The sequence below is a fragment of the Tasmannia lanceolata genome, unplaced genomic scaffold (genome assembly GCF_043159265.1).
Source record: "Tasmannia lanceolata isolate RefF3 unplaced genomic scaffold, GAP_Taslan_0.1 ptg000044l, whole genome shotgun sequence".
NCBI classification, from domain to species: domain Eukaryota; kingdom Viridiplantae; phylum Streptophyta; class Magnoliopsida; order Canellales; family Winteraceae; genus Tasmannia; species Tasmannia lanceolata.
This window is the reverse complement of record NW_027518721.1, coordinates 5,940,361-5,956,078: the sequence shown is the minus strand read 5'-3', so window position 1 is coordinate 5,956,078 and position 15,718 is coordinate 5,940,361. Positions and strand designations below refer to the sequence as shown.

Below are 15,718 nucleotides of genomic sequence, written 5' to 3'. Positions count from 1 at the left end.
TTTTTTTAATGATATGATCTGGCGTGCTAGGCTCCATAAATTATTCAATTGCTCATCTTGTAATTAAAGTTTATTTTAAGTTAAAAAAACTAAAGAATATCATGATGGAAACATGCAAGTTCGATGAAATACCTTTGGAGGTGGTTCATTTTCTCCAGTCATTATGTCAACCAAAGGGTAACCGTCTCTCCCATACAGTCTGTAACATCGTTTTTTACATGGTATCGAGACCTAGAACAAGAAAACAATGAACCTCTAGAAAAAGCAGAAAAATAAAAGAATGCTAATAAGAATGCTTGATAGCATGATATAACCTTGGAACCATCTTCAGAGAGTTTGATGCGGGGCTGATTATTTATCACAACCAGTTTGAAGACACAACCGAGAGCTGCTTGGGAATAGCATGTAACAAGATAGGTGCCAATTCCGAATGCATCTACCTCATGTCCCTGCATGGAGAATACAACAATCCAATATAATTAAGAGGGTAAAAAAAAGCTGAAATATGAGCTTCTAGAATTTGAGTCTCAGAAGTGTGAAAATAGATTTAGTAGAAAATAGTCTTCTGCATGGAAAAGAGAGGGGAGGACGGGGGTGGATAAATATTATAGTAGTAATGGCATGCATGTTTCTACAAAATGGTTTTGAGATGGACAGGAATGAAAAAACATAAAAATGGCTTTCTGGTCATTTTCATTTTCTACCTTGGGACTTTTAGTAGGCATAATGAAAGGTTGTTTCAGGATATTTTGTAGCCTCAAAGAATGATTTAAATTTTGAAAGAGGTTCAAAACTTGAAGTAACTTCCACAACATGTTTGCTTTTTGAATGACTACCTGTTTGTTCAAAGCATCCAAAGTTTCCTCATTGAGGTCATTACTAGCAGTAATGGCCGTTTTGCCAAAGCCTGTCACATTGAATTCCTTTTCAATTGCACAAAAGAACTTTCGAGCCTCAATAGATAAATATGCCAGGTCACCAGAGTCCAACCTAATGCCAACTGCTTTATACCTGCATATTATGTAAATTTAACTCACCATTGAAAATAGTTTATTGCAATCATTTGAACAATTACAAGGTTAAAGTAAAGTAAAAAGTCCTTCAGGTAGCAGTTCAGATACATGAGATAAAATGATACTGAGACGATAGTAATAATTTCATGAAGTAGCAATTAGCAGTTCAGATTTTTGGGCAGTAGCAATTAGCATGAAGCAAACTCTGCCCAATTCACCATTTCCTTTAATCTAATCTACGTTGAAGTTTTAAAATTTCAAGAATGTTAACAACACTAAATTTTGACTTGAACTTATCTTTGAATTATACTCCTAGATCCATTAAAAGACATTCTACTAAATCTCACTAAAAGGAAAACTTATAATAATAAAGAATATTCTCAGAACTCCGCCCCAATATCCAATATTTCATAAAATGAAAATACCTCACAATAGGATCGAAACTCCATTAATCTATCTCAACTTACTAAAAATAACCATAAGTAATTGATTACTTATAAAATTACAACTACAATTTCTTTGGCAGACCTGTCTTGACTCTTGAATCTTGAGTATTGGCTTGTTCACTTGGTTTAGAGGTGCAACTTGGGTCGGGTTGAGGCCAACTCGAACCCTAGTTTTCAAGCTTACTGAAAACTAAAAATAAAATAAAAAAAAAAAAATGTCAAGTTTCACTCAGGTCGGATTGCCCAAACCCGACCCGAACTCAACCCGGGTTCGGAAAACCCAACCCGACCTGACTTTTTTCCGGGGTTGAACCTGACCTGAGTTGCACCCCTAACTTGGTTCCACAAGTGTGACAGTTTATCTGAGATCTTGGTACGCTATACTATTTTTTGTGCCTTTAGACTGCATCATACACACACATATGTACACACTCACACATACATACATATAGACAGGTTAAAGTATAAAAGATAAATAACGCCTTTCTCCAACAGCTTAAGCTTTTAGAGAAGTGGTTAGTTAACATGGTATCAGAACCAAAGGTCTCGAGTTCAAACCTCCCGGATAGCAAAAATCCACATGCGATGGTCGGCCCAAAGTGGGATCACATGTGCCATGTGTTTGCCAAGTGGGCCACACGTGCGGGGGAGTGTTAAAGTATAAAAGATAAATAACGCCTTTCTCCAACAGCTTAAGCTTTTAGAGAAGTTGGTAAGTTAACATATATATATATATATATATATATATATATATATATATATATATATATATATATATATATTCATATTGTGAGTAAAGTGTCATTGCCTTGGAGAAAGGCTAGGCCACTTTCGGATGACTCGGGCTAACATCGGGGTGTTGCAGAGTTCCACAAGAGTGTGTGAGGCTAAGGATTAGCAGGCCTGTTACACGTGGCTTACTTCCTTAAAGCTTCTTCCTCCAAATGATATAAGACCCAAGACTCACCTTTTGTTGGCCTTTGAGTATCTTGATTAAATTCCGATGATGTTCAAATAACCTTCCATTTGAAAACATTGATTCTGTTCCTTTGGATAACCGACCATCAATGCATGGTCTCAATCCCTCCCCATCTTCAAACATCCCCTTTTGAGTAAGAGAAGGCACGGGCTTCCATCTCACCTTACCTTCAACATGAGATCTCGTTATTACCTCTTCTTTCATCTTGATAACTTAGCATCAGGGCTCTTAGTTCCCTCAATTCCCCTCTTGAATGAAGAATTGGCACCTATATCCTCCAACCTCCCCTTGTCCTCCTCAGATTGTGAGGATACGCTTTGTGGCCTTGAGACCAAAACTCTTTTAAAAATACCCCTTTGGAGGATTTCTTACTTCTACTTAATGAGAAAGACAATCGTACCCTGAACCAATTGAAATTCGACTCCTTGGTTTTTCTTATAATTTTCCCTTACACCAACTTGATCATACTTTTTGCTCAAGTAGCTATCGTTTGTTGCCACCTTCTCCTCTTTCCGATAGAAATGATTCCCCCTGACATATCATCATCCCTACCCTTCTGCCTGCATCCTCTTCAAGGAAAGTTGTTTGACCCATACTTAGATCTCCATTCAAGAATATCAATCTACTATTTTCAGTGCCACACTTGATGGAATCTTGTGAATCAAGGTGATAGATCTTAATTTAGTCACTCCTGGAGAGTGTCTTTGATCACCGCCTTTGTCCTCTAGTCAGATCAAAACCAATGACTAACAACTATTAATTTGACATAGGAGTACAAAACCACCATTCCCATGTTAATACCTTTATCTTTGCCATATTGAACCAAGCACAAGTCTCTGTTTCATCATCCATCTCCAAGGCCTCACAAAAAACAGAGTTGACAACTGAGATCCTAAATGAGGATTTTGCTCAGGCATGCAAAGGAATGGCATGTCCATTATCCTTTCACCGCCTTGCCTTTTTTTGCATTCATTCATCCTTGCTTGCCATTGTTCAACACCTTCATTCAATGCATATATAATAAAATCATTACACTATCCCCTATTGTATACTGGATAAGAGAGAGAGAGAGAGACTCAAATAAAGACCAAGGTAAAAGGAAAACTGAACTCTATATATTTCAACCTATGTCACAAATATCTCCGATATTCTCAAAATATAGCGTTTTATAGCGAGATTTTGATAAAAGCACAAAATCCTGAACTAATCCCGAGATTTAAAAAATATAGTGATATTTTCGTTTTTATCATAAAATATCCCGATATTTTTACAATATATTTATTTTATATTTTTTCTTAAATTTAATATTTTTAAATAATTCTAATTTTACCGTTTATTTGCCGATATAAACCCAAAAAAATAATAAAAATTAATATATCCCGAGATTTTCCCTTGCTGAGAAATTCCCGAGAACGACATTTGTGACATAGATTTCAACCATACGTGGGCAAAGGTAGTCACGGATGCATTTTAGATCCATTGAGATTCAAACTCAAACATTAATAGTGCTTTTAAACTTTGAATATGTATTCATCATTAAATTTAATATATACCATTAGAAGAGCTATACATTTCTTATACCGGTTGTAGAACTCATGGCTCATAAAATATGGCTGAAACATTTCCAAGATTTAGGTGAGTATAGAAAAAAGGCTGGTTTACATTAATCTACAAATGATTAATTTATGTTAATCAAATAGATTGAAACAAAAGTTCAATTTCATTTATGCGAGAAAATCAAACATAAATAATAAAATGCCATTTAGTGAAAAAATATATTAACTATTCAGTAACATTTTTTTTTTTTTTGACAAAATGTAGTTGCAAGGAATATAGTAAGGATATCCAGATATGCAGATATGATTGATGAACTTTGTTTGAAGAACCTCGATCAGAATAATCTTATGTATTGACATAAGAATAGCTATGTAAGTTGGACAAAGACACTGCTCACACTGACAGGAAATGTGAGTCATCAACACCCTAGAAAACCCAATTTGTTCGCATAGCTGTATAGGTGTATAGCAATATTAAAATATATTTACATAAATATAAAAAACGGACAAAGACACTGCTCACACTGACAGGAAATGTCAGTCATCAACACCCTAGAAAACCCAATCTGCTGGCATAGCTGTATAGGTGTATAGCAATATTAAAACATATTTACATAAATATAAAAAAATTAAAAATATAGCTATATTAAATTAATATACAAAAATAAATTCACTAAACAGTGTCGATGCCCAGTATCTTGAATCATTAAATGTAACTGTACACTTTAGGAAGCACCATCCAACTCAAATATGGGAAACAACTTATCCAAAAACCAAGTCATTTTAATACCAAATTCTTCGTTTCTAGATCAGCAACTTTGAAACCCACCCACTAAAAGTATTGATGAATTTCTGGAAATATTATAACAAAAAACTATGTATTAACCAAGGTTACTTGGAACGCGGTTCGTTCCGGTACGCAGTACGGGAATGGGTACGGGGTACGATGGTAGCTCGGTACGAGATACTATGAGGGAAGGCTAAGTTGGTTCGCTATATGGGGTCGCGGGTCAGTTTGGAGCGCTAATTAGGGTTGCTCTGGTGCTCTCTCTAGTTTAATGTTATGCCATGAGATGCTAAAGCATTTTTTTGAAAGGTAGAAATGCTAAAGCATTGTTAGGCCTTATCTTAAACATGACTGTCAAGCATATCAATTGGTGGCTATCGACAGTTTTTGGGAAAGGTAATCACATTTGATAGCTATTAAAAAAAGAGATTAAAACTTGTAGTGCCAATGTCAGTTTTTGGGAAAAGGCAATAACATTTGACAACTGTTTAAAAAAGAGGTTAAAACTTGTAGTGCCAATATCAGTAAGCTTGTGGTCAAACTTTTTGTTTAGGGTTTTTAAGTGGCCGCATGCCTTCTACGATTTCCATTTTCCCTCCTCTCTTATGCCATTTACAACCCCTCTCTCTCTCTGCAAAAGCAAGGAAGCAGGGAAGGAGGTTTTACAATACTGTACATGGATTATATTATAATTGGTGATCTTCAGTGGAAGTTTCTATCGGAACAACAACTGTTTCAAGTTAGTCTCTTTACCTCTTCTTAGTTTCTTTTTTTTCAGTCTCCAATGAGGTATGATTAAATTCAAACTGGGAAGGAAGGTTGCTTTTTTTTTTTTGTTCTCTTTCCTCCTTCTCCCCTCTCTCTCTATGCAACTCTCCCTTTGGGTTGCCCGGGTCGCCATTTTTTGGCGATCCGGGTTGAAAACGAACCACGTTTGGGGTCGACGATCCCGGAACGCGGGTCGGAGGGTAGGAGGGCGAAACATTGGTATAAACCAAATAATATGCCTAGCTCAAAATTGAAAAGCATCTAATAAAAACGTAATATGTGAACTTGAGACAGGATCTTCACATCTATCCACTAAAAAGAGCCTAGAGTTGTATACAAAAGCATTTGGAGAAAGCTCTTACAAAAGGTTACAGGCATGAAAAATATTAAGTTCAATAAAAGCAAGGAACAATACAAAGATATGAAAGATGAAAGCCATTTTCTCGCATGTCAACAAAAGAATTTATCAAGAAAAGTTTGCTAGACAAGTCAGAACCTTCTTGACATACCCCAAATCGCTAAGTGCTAATGCAACTGCACAGAAATTAGGAAGTCCACTTCTTACAACCTGCTAATTCTAAAAAAAAATGTCAATGCCAAGTTGCTAACAAGCCATTATCTGCATAGAAAAAGCATATAAATCACATGAAAGATGGAGTATCACTCATATAACATACCGAAGGACATAATCCATCACTAGAGATATATGAAACCAATATAATAATTGGTGGTAAAACAAATTTCTTTTAACAAAAAATGACCAGTTTTTACAATATTGACAGATATGTAGAGTATGGATCGCTACAAAAATTGCTACCACCAACACCACCACCAATCTATAGGATTATCATATTTTTCCTTTCCTGTGTTAGACAATATCCACTGCAACATTATCACTTATCAGTTATTGGATGTTAGACAACATGATTGATCTCATCCTAAAAGAATAATTGCTACAGTTGATGTGCATTGATTTATATTAAGAAAACTAATTAATATGTTCATTCATCAATTATAAAACTGAAAATAAGAGAGACCACTTACAACATAGATGATCCAAAGTAATGTACGAAGAATGAGGACTACTGTCGCACACACTATCAAAGTGGATATACGGTAGTATTAATTCCTCTAATAGGCGATATGCTTGTTTAGGCTCTGGTAGGTACACTCGGGGTGAAACAGTTTAGGTAGATTAAGCATATACTGAGTATTTTTTTTTTCCGGAATGGTAAACAGCACATGCAAGTATATATGAGACAGTAATAAGAAAAAGCTTATGTTGTAACTTATATATGAAATTATGATTACTGCTATTATTATTATTAGGGAAAATGATAGAAAAAAATGGGACTTTTAACTGAAATTATGAAAAAAGGGTTGAGTTGGCCAAATTCTTAGAAAGGGGTGAAACACATCCCAAAGCATGTTTTAAGACAAGAATACCCTTTACTTGCTTTTCCCTCCACCTTTTTGAGAAACGGATCTCAATGCATTTCAAAAACCCTATTCACCGTTTTTACCTCTTCCCCACGCCAAGTGTTGAAAGTCCATTGCCTTTGGTAAAACTCCATTGTACAGCCCCCTTCTAGGATGAATTCAGCCCATATTTTTCAAAATGGACTATACAGCCCATACCATAGGATGATCCAAACCGCCCAATTGATGGGCCATAACGTAAATAGGTTGTGCCCCAAAAATCATTTCCATAGGATGATTCTAACCATCCGATCTAAAGAGGGACTTAGATTATGGAAACTTCTATAGATTGGACGGTTGGGATCATCTATCGAAATAATTTTTGGGGCACAACCTATTTATGTTGTGGCCCATCAATTGGGCGGTTTGGATCATCCTATGGTGTGGGCTATACATTCCATTTTGAAAAATACGGGGTGAATTTGTCACTGCCCTTCTAGAAATTGTGTTAAATTACATAAATACGCTTGGCTTTTGACTTGGTGGCAGGGAAGACCTATTGTTTCTTCATGAGAAAGAGTTTTTATAAGGTGTAAACCCGTATACTCAAGCATTTTTCAAAAATGACTGACCGTCCATTAGATGGGCCACAATGCCAATAGGATGTGCCCAAAAAATCATTTCCATAGGGTGATCCTAGCCCTCCAATCCATAGAGGAAATTCAGATTATGGAAACCTCTGTAGATTGAAGGGCGAGGATCAGCCTATGGAAAACATACTCAAAACTTCAAACAACATTTCATGTTCTGTATTTTTGTTTGGATAAAAATTGTCCATCCTCTCGAGTTTCTTTCCACTTTCTCTTGATCCCTAACTCTAAGCGCTAACTATATACAATATAAGTCGGACTTAGGGCACTTTGATGGATGGTCCCACTCGACTCAAGATAGATTGTGACCCGGACACCTGGACTCAGAAATTAAGATCCGAAAAGCACTCCAAAAAGGATAATGGATCTAATGAAATACTATTAGAATGTATGAACCACTATTTATACCTCGGAACCACTACTTAGTAGTAAATAGTAGTTCTGAGGTATAAATAGTGGTTTTCACTGTATGATTGGTGGTTCTGAGTGTTTAAACCACTATGTATACAATCATTCTCACTTTTTATAGTGGTTTTGACTGTAATTGTGGTTCCCAGGAATCTTGAAACCACAATTAGTGCTTGGAAGGATTTAATTGTTGTTCCTTTCATCTAAATGTGGTTATGAGTGTTTAAACCATTGTTTATAAATTCATGACAACTTTGACCCAATAAAATACTATTAGAATGTATGAACCACTATTTATACCTCCGAACCACTACATAGTGGTAAATAGTGGTTCCTAGGTATAATTAGTGGTTCTGAGTGTTTAAACCCCTATGTTGGGAGAGGTAGAGAAAAGAGAGAAAGTAAAGGGTGAGAGAAAAGATTGAGTTAGGGTTCTCCCCCTCACTCATGTAATATAAATAATAAAGAGTGAAGTACAAAGACAAGTATGCCCTTGGGCATTATAATAAAGACCTAAAGACCTGTTAACACTGCCCCTCAAGCTGGAATGTAGATATCTAACATTCCTAGCTTGTTACAATTATCAACTAACTTAGCTCTACTTAGAGGCTTCGTGAACATGTCTGCTAATTGATCTGTAGATCTGGTAAACACAGGAGATATGTAGCCTCGCTGAATCAAATCTCTAATGAAATGACAATCCACTTCAATATGTTTGGTCCTCTCATGGAAGACTGGATTCGTGGCAATGTAAATGGCGGATTTGTTGTCACAGTATAACTGAGCTGGAGAAGAAGAAGAAGGAGGAAATTCAATCTCTGAAAGTAAGGAACGTAGCTACATGAGTTCGCCACTCGTATGAGACATAGCTCTATATTCTGCCTCGGCACTGGATTTAGACACGACATCTTGTTTCTTACTTCTCCATGAAACAAGATTACCTCCAATAAAGGTGCAATATCCTGTAGTAGACCGCCTATCAGCCGGAGATCCTGCTCAGCCTGCATCAGTGTATCCTTCAATTCTCTAGTGCCCATGCCTCTGAAATAACAACCCTTTACCTGGAGAACTCTTCAGATATCTCAATATCTGAAGTACAGTAGCCCAGTGTGAAGTGCGAGGTCAGCTCATATGCTGGCTAACAGCGCTAACTGCAAAGGTAATATCTGGACGTGTAACAGTAAGATAAATGAGCTTACCAACTAAGCGTCTGTATCGCCCTGGATCTTCTAACATGACTCCCTCCTCAGGGAGTAATTTCATATTCTGGTCCATAGGAGTTGAGGCAGGCTTGACTCCCAAACAACCTGTCTCATCAAGAAGATCCAGAACCTACTTCCTCTGTGAGAGGTAGATACCCCTATCGAATAGGCAACCTCAATGCCCAGGAAATATCGAAGAGGACCCAAATCCTTAGTAGAGAACCCTGTCTGAAGGAAGGATTTGAGCCTCTAAATGTCACCTGTATCGCTACCAGTGATAATGATATCATCGACATATACTATCAATAGAACACAACCAGCCTGAGACTGAAAACTGAAGACGGAGTGATCAACTGCGCACTGCTTCATGCCAAAGCGAATAAGTGTAGCACTAAACTTCCCAAACCAGGCTCTCGGAGATTGTTTGAGACCATAAATGGATTTCCTCAAACAGTAAACAAGAGAAGATCTCTCCCCGTGAGCAACATATCCAGGAGGTTGCTCCATATAGACCTCTTCCTCCAAATCACCATGAAGAATGGCATTCTTTACATCCAACTAATGAAGATGCCAGCCATGATTCATAGCAAGGGATAGCAGGACACGGACATAAGGAATTTTCGCAACTGGTGAGAAAGTCTCGCCATAATCAATCCCATATGTCTATGTGTACCCTTTGGCAACAAGTCGAGCCTTAAGGCGCTCAACTGTGCCATCAGGAAGGTACATGACTGCATAAACCCAGCGGCAACCAGCAGGGCGAGCACCATATGGTAGAGGGATCAAATCCCATGTCTGATTGGCCTGAAAGGCTTGCATCTCCAGATCCATAGTCGCCCGCCAGTCTTGATGGTCAAGTGCCTCCTGTAGAGTCTTAGGTAAAGAAATAGAGGACAAAGACGAAACAAAACTATGAAATACAGGGTGAGAAAGTCATAAGACACAAAAGAGGAAATGGGATGAGCAGTACTGCGAGACCGAGTGCGAGAGGCAATGGGAGAGTCAGAATGTACCTCAGAAGTGAGGATCTCCGGCTGAGATGATGATGGCTCGGGCGGGGCTGAATGAGCAACAGATTTGGCCCGACGGTGATACTGCTTCAATGGTGGAGGTAGAGGGGCTGCACAAGGCGCTGATGTCGGCATAACAGTAGAATCAACTGTAGGGGAGGAACTGGACACCGGAGGTGTAGAAACAGGGATGGGATCAGGAAGAACTGGAAGAGGAAGAACAGGAGTATGCGAGGAATCCTCCTGAAGTGTAGAGGGGGAGGGATCCAACGAGATGGACGGACTAAAAAATGACTGAGTCTCAAAGAATGTAACATCCGCCAAGACAAAGGATCGTCGCAGGCGAGGGCTGTAGCAACGATAACCCTTTTGGGTCCGAGAGTAACCTAGAAAGATACACCGTTCGGCCCGAGGATCCAACTTATCTAATCCTGACCCAAGAACGTGGACAAAACAGAGACAGCCAAAAACTCGAGGTGTAAGAGGGAAAGGGTCAGAGGTAGGACGGAGAATCGAGAACGGAGAGGTGCCACCAAGGACCGAAGAGGGAAGCCTATTCGCCACGTAGCATGCTGTGAGGACAGCATCAGCCCAATAGGTCTTAGGGACCCACATCTGAAAGAGTAGTGTCTGGGACCCATCTAACAAGGAACGAAGCTTCCTCTCAGCCACTCCATTCTGCTGAGAGGTATGAGCACATGAGGATTGATGAAGAATGCCTCGCGAAGAGAGGAATTCCTGAAAACCATTTGAGTAAGAGAAATATTCCTTTGCATTGTCAGTGCGAAGACATTGGATAACACATGAGAATTGATTACTAACTTCAGCATAGAAATCACGAAACACATGAGAATTGATTACTAACTTCAGCATAGAAACCACGAAACACAGAAAAAACTTCAGAACGATCTTTTATTAAATAAGTCCATGTCATACGTGAATAGTCATCAATAAAGACCACAAAATAGCGAAACCCAAATAAAGAGGTAGTCCTCGCAGGACCCCATACATCAGAATGAACAAGAGCAAAAGGGTGTGAAGCCCGACTAACAGTCCTAGAGGGAAATGGCACATGATGATGCTTCCCAAGTTCACAGGCCTCACACTGAAAAGACCTAACAGTTGAAGAAGAAACGAAGGGAATCCTACGGAAACGCTCCATAGACGGGTGACCTACACCGCAGTGCCACTGATATGCATCGACCGAGCCATGTAGAATCGGATGGGACGGAGTGCAGTCGAGACGATAAAGGCCATCCACCTCACGGCTCGAGCCAATCGTCCTCCCAGTCGAGAGATCCTGAAAAAAAACAATATGAAGGAAAAAATGAGATAGAACAATGAAGATGCTTTGTTAATTGACTAACAGAAAGTAAACTGAAAGGTGACTTGGGGACACAGAGCACAGATGATAATGTAATGCTTGGTGAAGGGGAACAGCTGCAAACACCAGTGATAGGAGAGGTACTCCCATCAGCAAGAGTAATAGAACGTGAAACAACATGATGAAAATCATGTAAGGATGACTGGGTACCTGTCATGTGATGAGATGCTCCCGAATCAATAATCCAGGAGCTAGAACTAGAGAGGAACGAAGCAGGAGAACTACCTGGCTGAACAAGACCAGCAGTAGGAGGACGGCTGGCAAATTTGAAACACTGTAGCTCATCATAGTCGGCATGAGAGACGACCATCTGATCGGTCGGAGTAGCCAGTGGTGTCTATGAGGGGCTGTCAGTAGGAGCAGGCGAATCTGGAAGGGCAAGATGTGCAGTACGGCCCTGACGAGGATCTGGAGTGTGACGCAGCTCAGGATGGAGATCAAAGCATGTCTCGTGATAGTGACCCTCACGCCTACAATGAGTACAATAGGGCCGAGCTCGACCTCCACGGCCACCCTCTCGGCCGCCGCCACGTCCGCCTCGGCTAGTATCGCGACCACGGCTGCGACCAAAAGTGCCTCCTCCTCAGGAAGGGCGGTCAGCGGCTCAATAAGCAGCAGTAGTCTAGACATCCACAGGAGTAGGAACAGTAATGACAAGTGCACACTGCTGAGCACGTAAAAATACCTCCTGAAGAGTGGGTAGAGTACCAGACCCAAGGATGTGCTGTCGAAGATGAGTGAACTCTGGTCCAAGACCCTCAAGGAAATGAACAACACGGAGCTGATCCCGCTGCCTGGCTGCCGTGGTAAGATCAGTGGTGAGAGGCATAAGAGCATCCAGCTGCTGGCAATAGGAGACAAACTGTCTGTAGTAATCATGGACTGTAGAATCACTGCGCCTGTGACCCATCCAGCGCGAGTAAGTATCGCAGAGACGGGCGACATTCCCCTCACCAGAATATAATGCCGCAGTGTGCTGCCATACCTTTTTGGCAGTAGGGAGATCCATCATGGTGCTAGCAATGGCAGGGGTCATACTCTGCCATAGAAGTGTACGAATAAGGGCATCATCTACATCCCAATTATCAAATGTAAGGTCAGTCTCAGGAGGGGGATCACGACGAATAATAGAAATCTTTTGTTGGGCCTTCAGATATGTCTCCACAACAATCTTCCAAGTCAAATAGTTGGATCCATTAAGACGAGAAGTGGTAATCGGTGGGAATGACGCATCCACCGAAGACAAAGACGACGACGCAGCCTGACGCGGCTGGGAACTAGTAGCCATAACCGGAGTACGAATAGTAGGGTCCTCAATACTAGGGGTATCTTCCATAAGAGACCGGGAAGAAGACTGAAGAGGACCAACAACGAGCAAGTAGAGACAAGGATGAAGACTATAAGCAAGCTAATAGACCGCGGTTCGTGAGGAAAACATATGCATAAGGGAGGCATGAGACAGCCTCACGACATAAAGACAAAGTTGAGACAACTCCGAGCCACAAACATCGCAATGAGGTAAGTACAAATCCAGAACAACACCATGGAGATAGTGATCAAGCCGAACAAGAAAATCTAGGGCATAGCTATGACCCAAAAGAGGAAGAAGAGATTATGATGGATCAGATTAGGGCAAGGAGGAGTGGGAAAATAGGGTACTGTAGCAGGAACGAGAACCACTACTTAGTGATTCTGATCTTCTACATAGGGTCGTCAGTGTATTTCCACATTCAGAACCACTATTCATACCATTGGAACCACTACTTAGTGGTTGCAAGGACTAAATACTGATCCCCACATATCAACAGTGGTTACGAGAACTAAATATTCGTTCTACACATTTAAATAGTGGTTCTGATTGCATATAGACAAGAGTTTCAACCGGGTTTTACTCTAAACAGAAACATAGAGGGTGAGAGAGAGATAAAGAAATAGAGATAGAGAGATGATGACAATACACCATAGCATTGTAAAGAGGATGATAACAATAACAAATCCCTAACAAAACCATAACAAATCCCTAACAAATAAAGATGATGATGACAATACACCATAGCATTGTAAAGAACATGTTAAACCTAAGCAAATGTATGACAATGGACCTACCAGAGAACCTTATGTTTCATAGCCAAAGAAAATAAAGAGAGCCAATAAAATCTACATGTTCTCAAGGGGAGTTTCACCAGTCTTCAATGGAGTTTTAATGGAGTTTTACAAAAGGCGATGGACTTTCAGCACTTGGCATGGGGAAGAAGAAGGTAAAAAAGGTGAAAAGGGTTGATGAAATGCCTTGGGATCCGTTTCTTACCTTGGTGGAGGGAAAAGCAAGTAAAGGGCATTCTTGTCTTAAAACATGCCTTGGGATCCGTTTCACCCATTTCTTAGAATTTAGCCAACTCAACCCTTTTTTCATAATTTCAGTTAAAAGTCCCATTTTTTTTTATCATTTTCCCTTATTATTATTATTATTATTATTATTATTTCGACATATATGATTACTGCTATTATAAATGGTGCATACATTATATTTTATAAATCAAAGAGAGGGATTCTCAGGGAAAAGAGGGGCTTTGGGCCATGCTTAAGTTGAGTTTATGATTGAGCTGTTAACTGCGTGCTGGTCACCTTCCAGTGGGATGTAAACATGGAGATCTGGGCCAGAAATGACCCAAAAGTATGGTCGCACACCCCAGATAAAAAAATGCAGGAGAAGCAAGCACTTTTGGTATATTATATTTTTCATGAAAGATGTGTGTGCAAACAAAGCATTGCTCAAAATTTGTAAACAGATGTTTCGGATTTGTGATCTAACTTGATAGGAAACTTGCATTTTTCTGTTGATTTTGTAGATCAATAACATATCGAAGTGGTATTGGTTTCAACATATTAAAGTGCCTAAGTTTATACCCAATAGCACCTACTTGGATTGTGCGATGTTGGCACACATTCACTCTACGAAGGAAAAGCATATGATGCATTGTTTCACAACACAATGATTACTCAAGTAGATTCACTCTTCTGCTCAATTTGGGAGAGCATTCAGCCAACTCAAATGGTGCATGAGAAACAAGAGTGCTAAAAGGAAAAAGAAGTTTGAGTACTTTTACCAAAAGAAGAAGATACTCAATTAAAACATAGTGGAAGAACATTCAACCAACTCAAATGGTGCATGACAAACATGAGTACTAAAAGGAAAAGGAAGTTTGAGTACTTTTACCAAAAGAACAAGATACACAATTAAAACATAATGATAGCTGAGAAATATCAACTTTATCCTTAAGCAAACATAAGTCAACATAGTTCTCAATCGTTTTTTATGTGGATAACCATGGTTTTAAACTTCCATGGAAACTAACATGAAACTACTGCAATGTTTCCATTTCCATCCCCACGGAAATGATACTGAAACCGGAATGCATACCAAAACAAAAATTGGAAGTGCATTAATGGTATATTATATTAGTATGTGCTACATAATTATATTTATATGAACTGCAGGGAATATGCTATGAATGCACTGTCGACAGCAAATTTTGCGTGAATTCACTAACACGAAAATTCGAGGACAAATTACAAAGAAATTGTAATTAATAAAAAAAAATGGTACAACTTTCTACAATCCTCTGATTAACGATCAAAGTGTTGAAAACAAAGTTGAATTTGGTGAAGACGAGGGCTTTCGCAGCGTAATTCTCGTTCTTCGATATTTGCAGATATGTAGGCTTCACTCCGGGCTTCGCGCTTTATCGGTTGTGAAGGCGTGCGAATTTACTCCAATGAAGGGCCTTTGTGGTGGCTTGATCTTCGAGGAGAATTTCTTCAAGTACTTGATTGCTTAGTTGGGAGGAGAGTTTTTCTTCTCTTGATTTGTTTTCTCTTGGATCCTCTTGGCTTCTTCTTTTTCTTCCTTTGCTTTTCTTTCTATTGCTTTCTCTCCTTGCTTGCCTTTTTTTTTCTACCCTTGAAAAAGAGAGGAAAGACCCATTATATACTACTCCCACATGCAATAACTACCCACACAACCACTTGTATAGTGGTGGAAGTGGTTGTGGGTCCCACTACCTCTTTGTTTTTGTTTTAGTGGTGGTGAGTTGTA

General features: G+C 39.4%; 1 protein-coding gene across 2 annotated transcripts in view; it reads right to left on the bottom strand.

The window, feature by feature from the left end:
* The window catches only part of LOC143863801 (nicotinate phosphoribosyltransferase 2-like), a 78,404-nt gene that overhangs the window by 6,872 nt on the left and 55,814 nt on the right, over positions 1-15,718 (bottom strand). For both annotated transcript variants that reach the window (XM_077374567.1, XM_077374568.1), the window contains exons 9-12: positions 6,059-6,117; positions 837-1,011; positions 315-449; positions 133-231 (exon numbers count right to left, since the gene is read on the bottom strand). In XM_077374567.1, the coding sequence (XP_077230682.1) occupies positions 133-231; positions 315-449; positions 837-1,011; positions 6,059-6,117 (468 nt within the window). The remainder of the gene's footprint in view (positions 1-132; positions 232-314; positions 450-836; positions 1,012-6,058; positions 6,118-15,718) is intronic.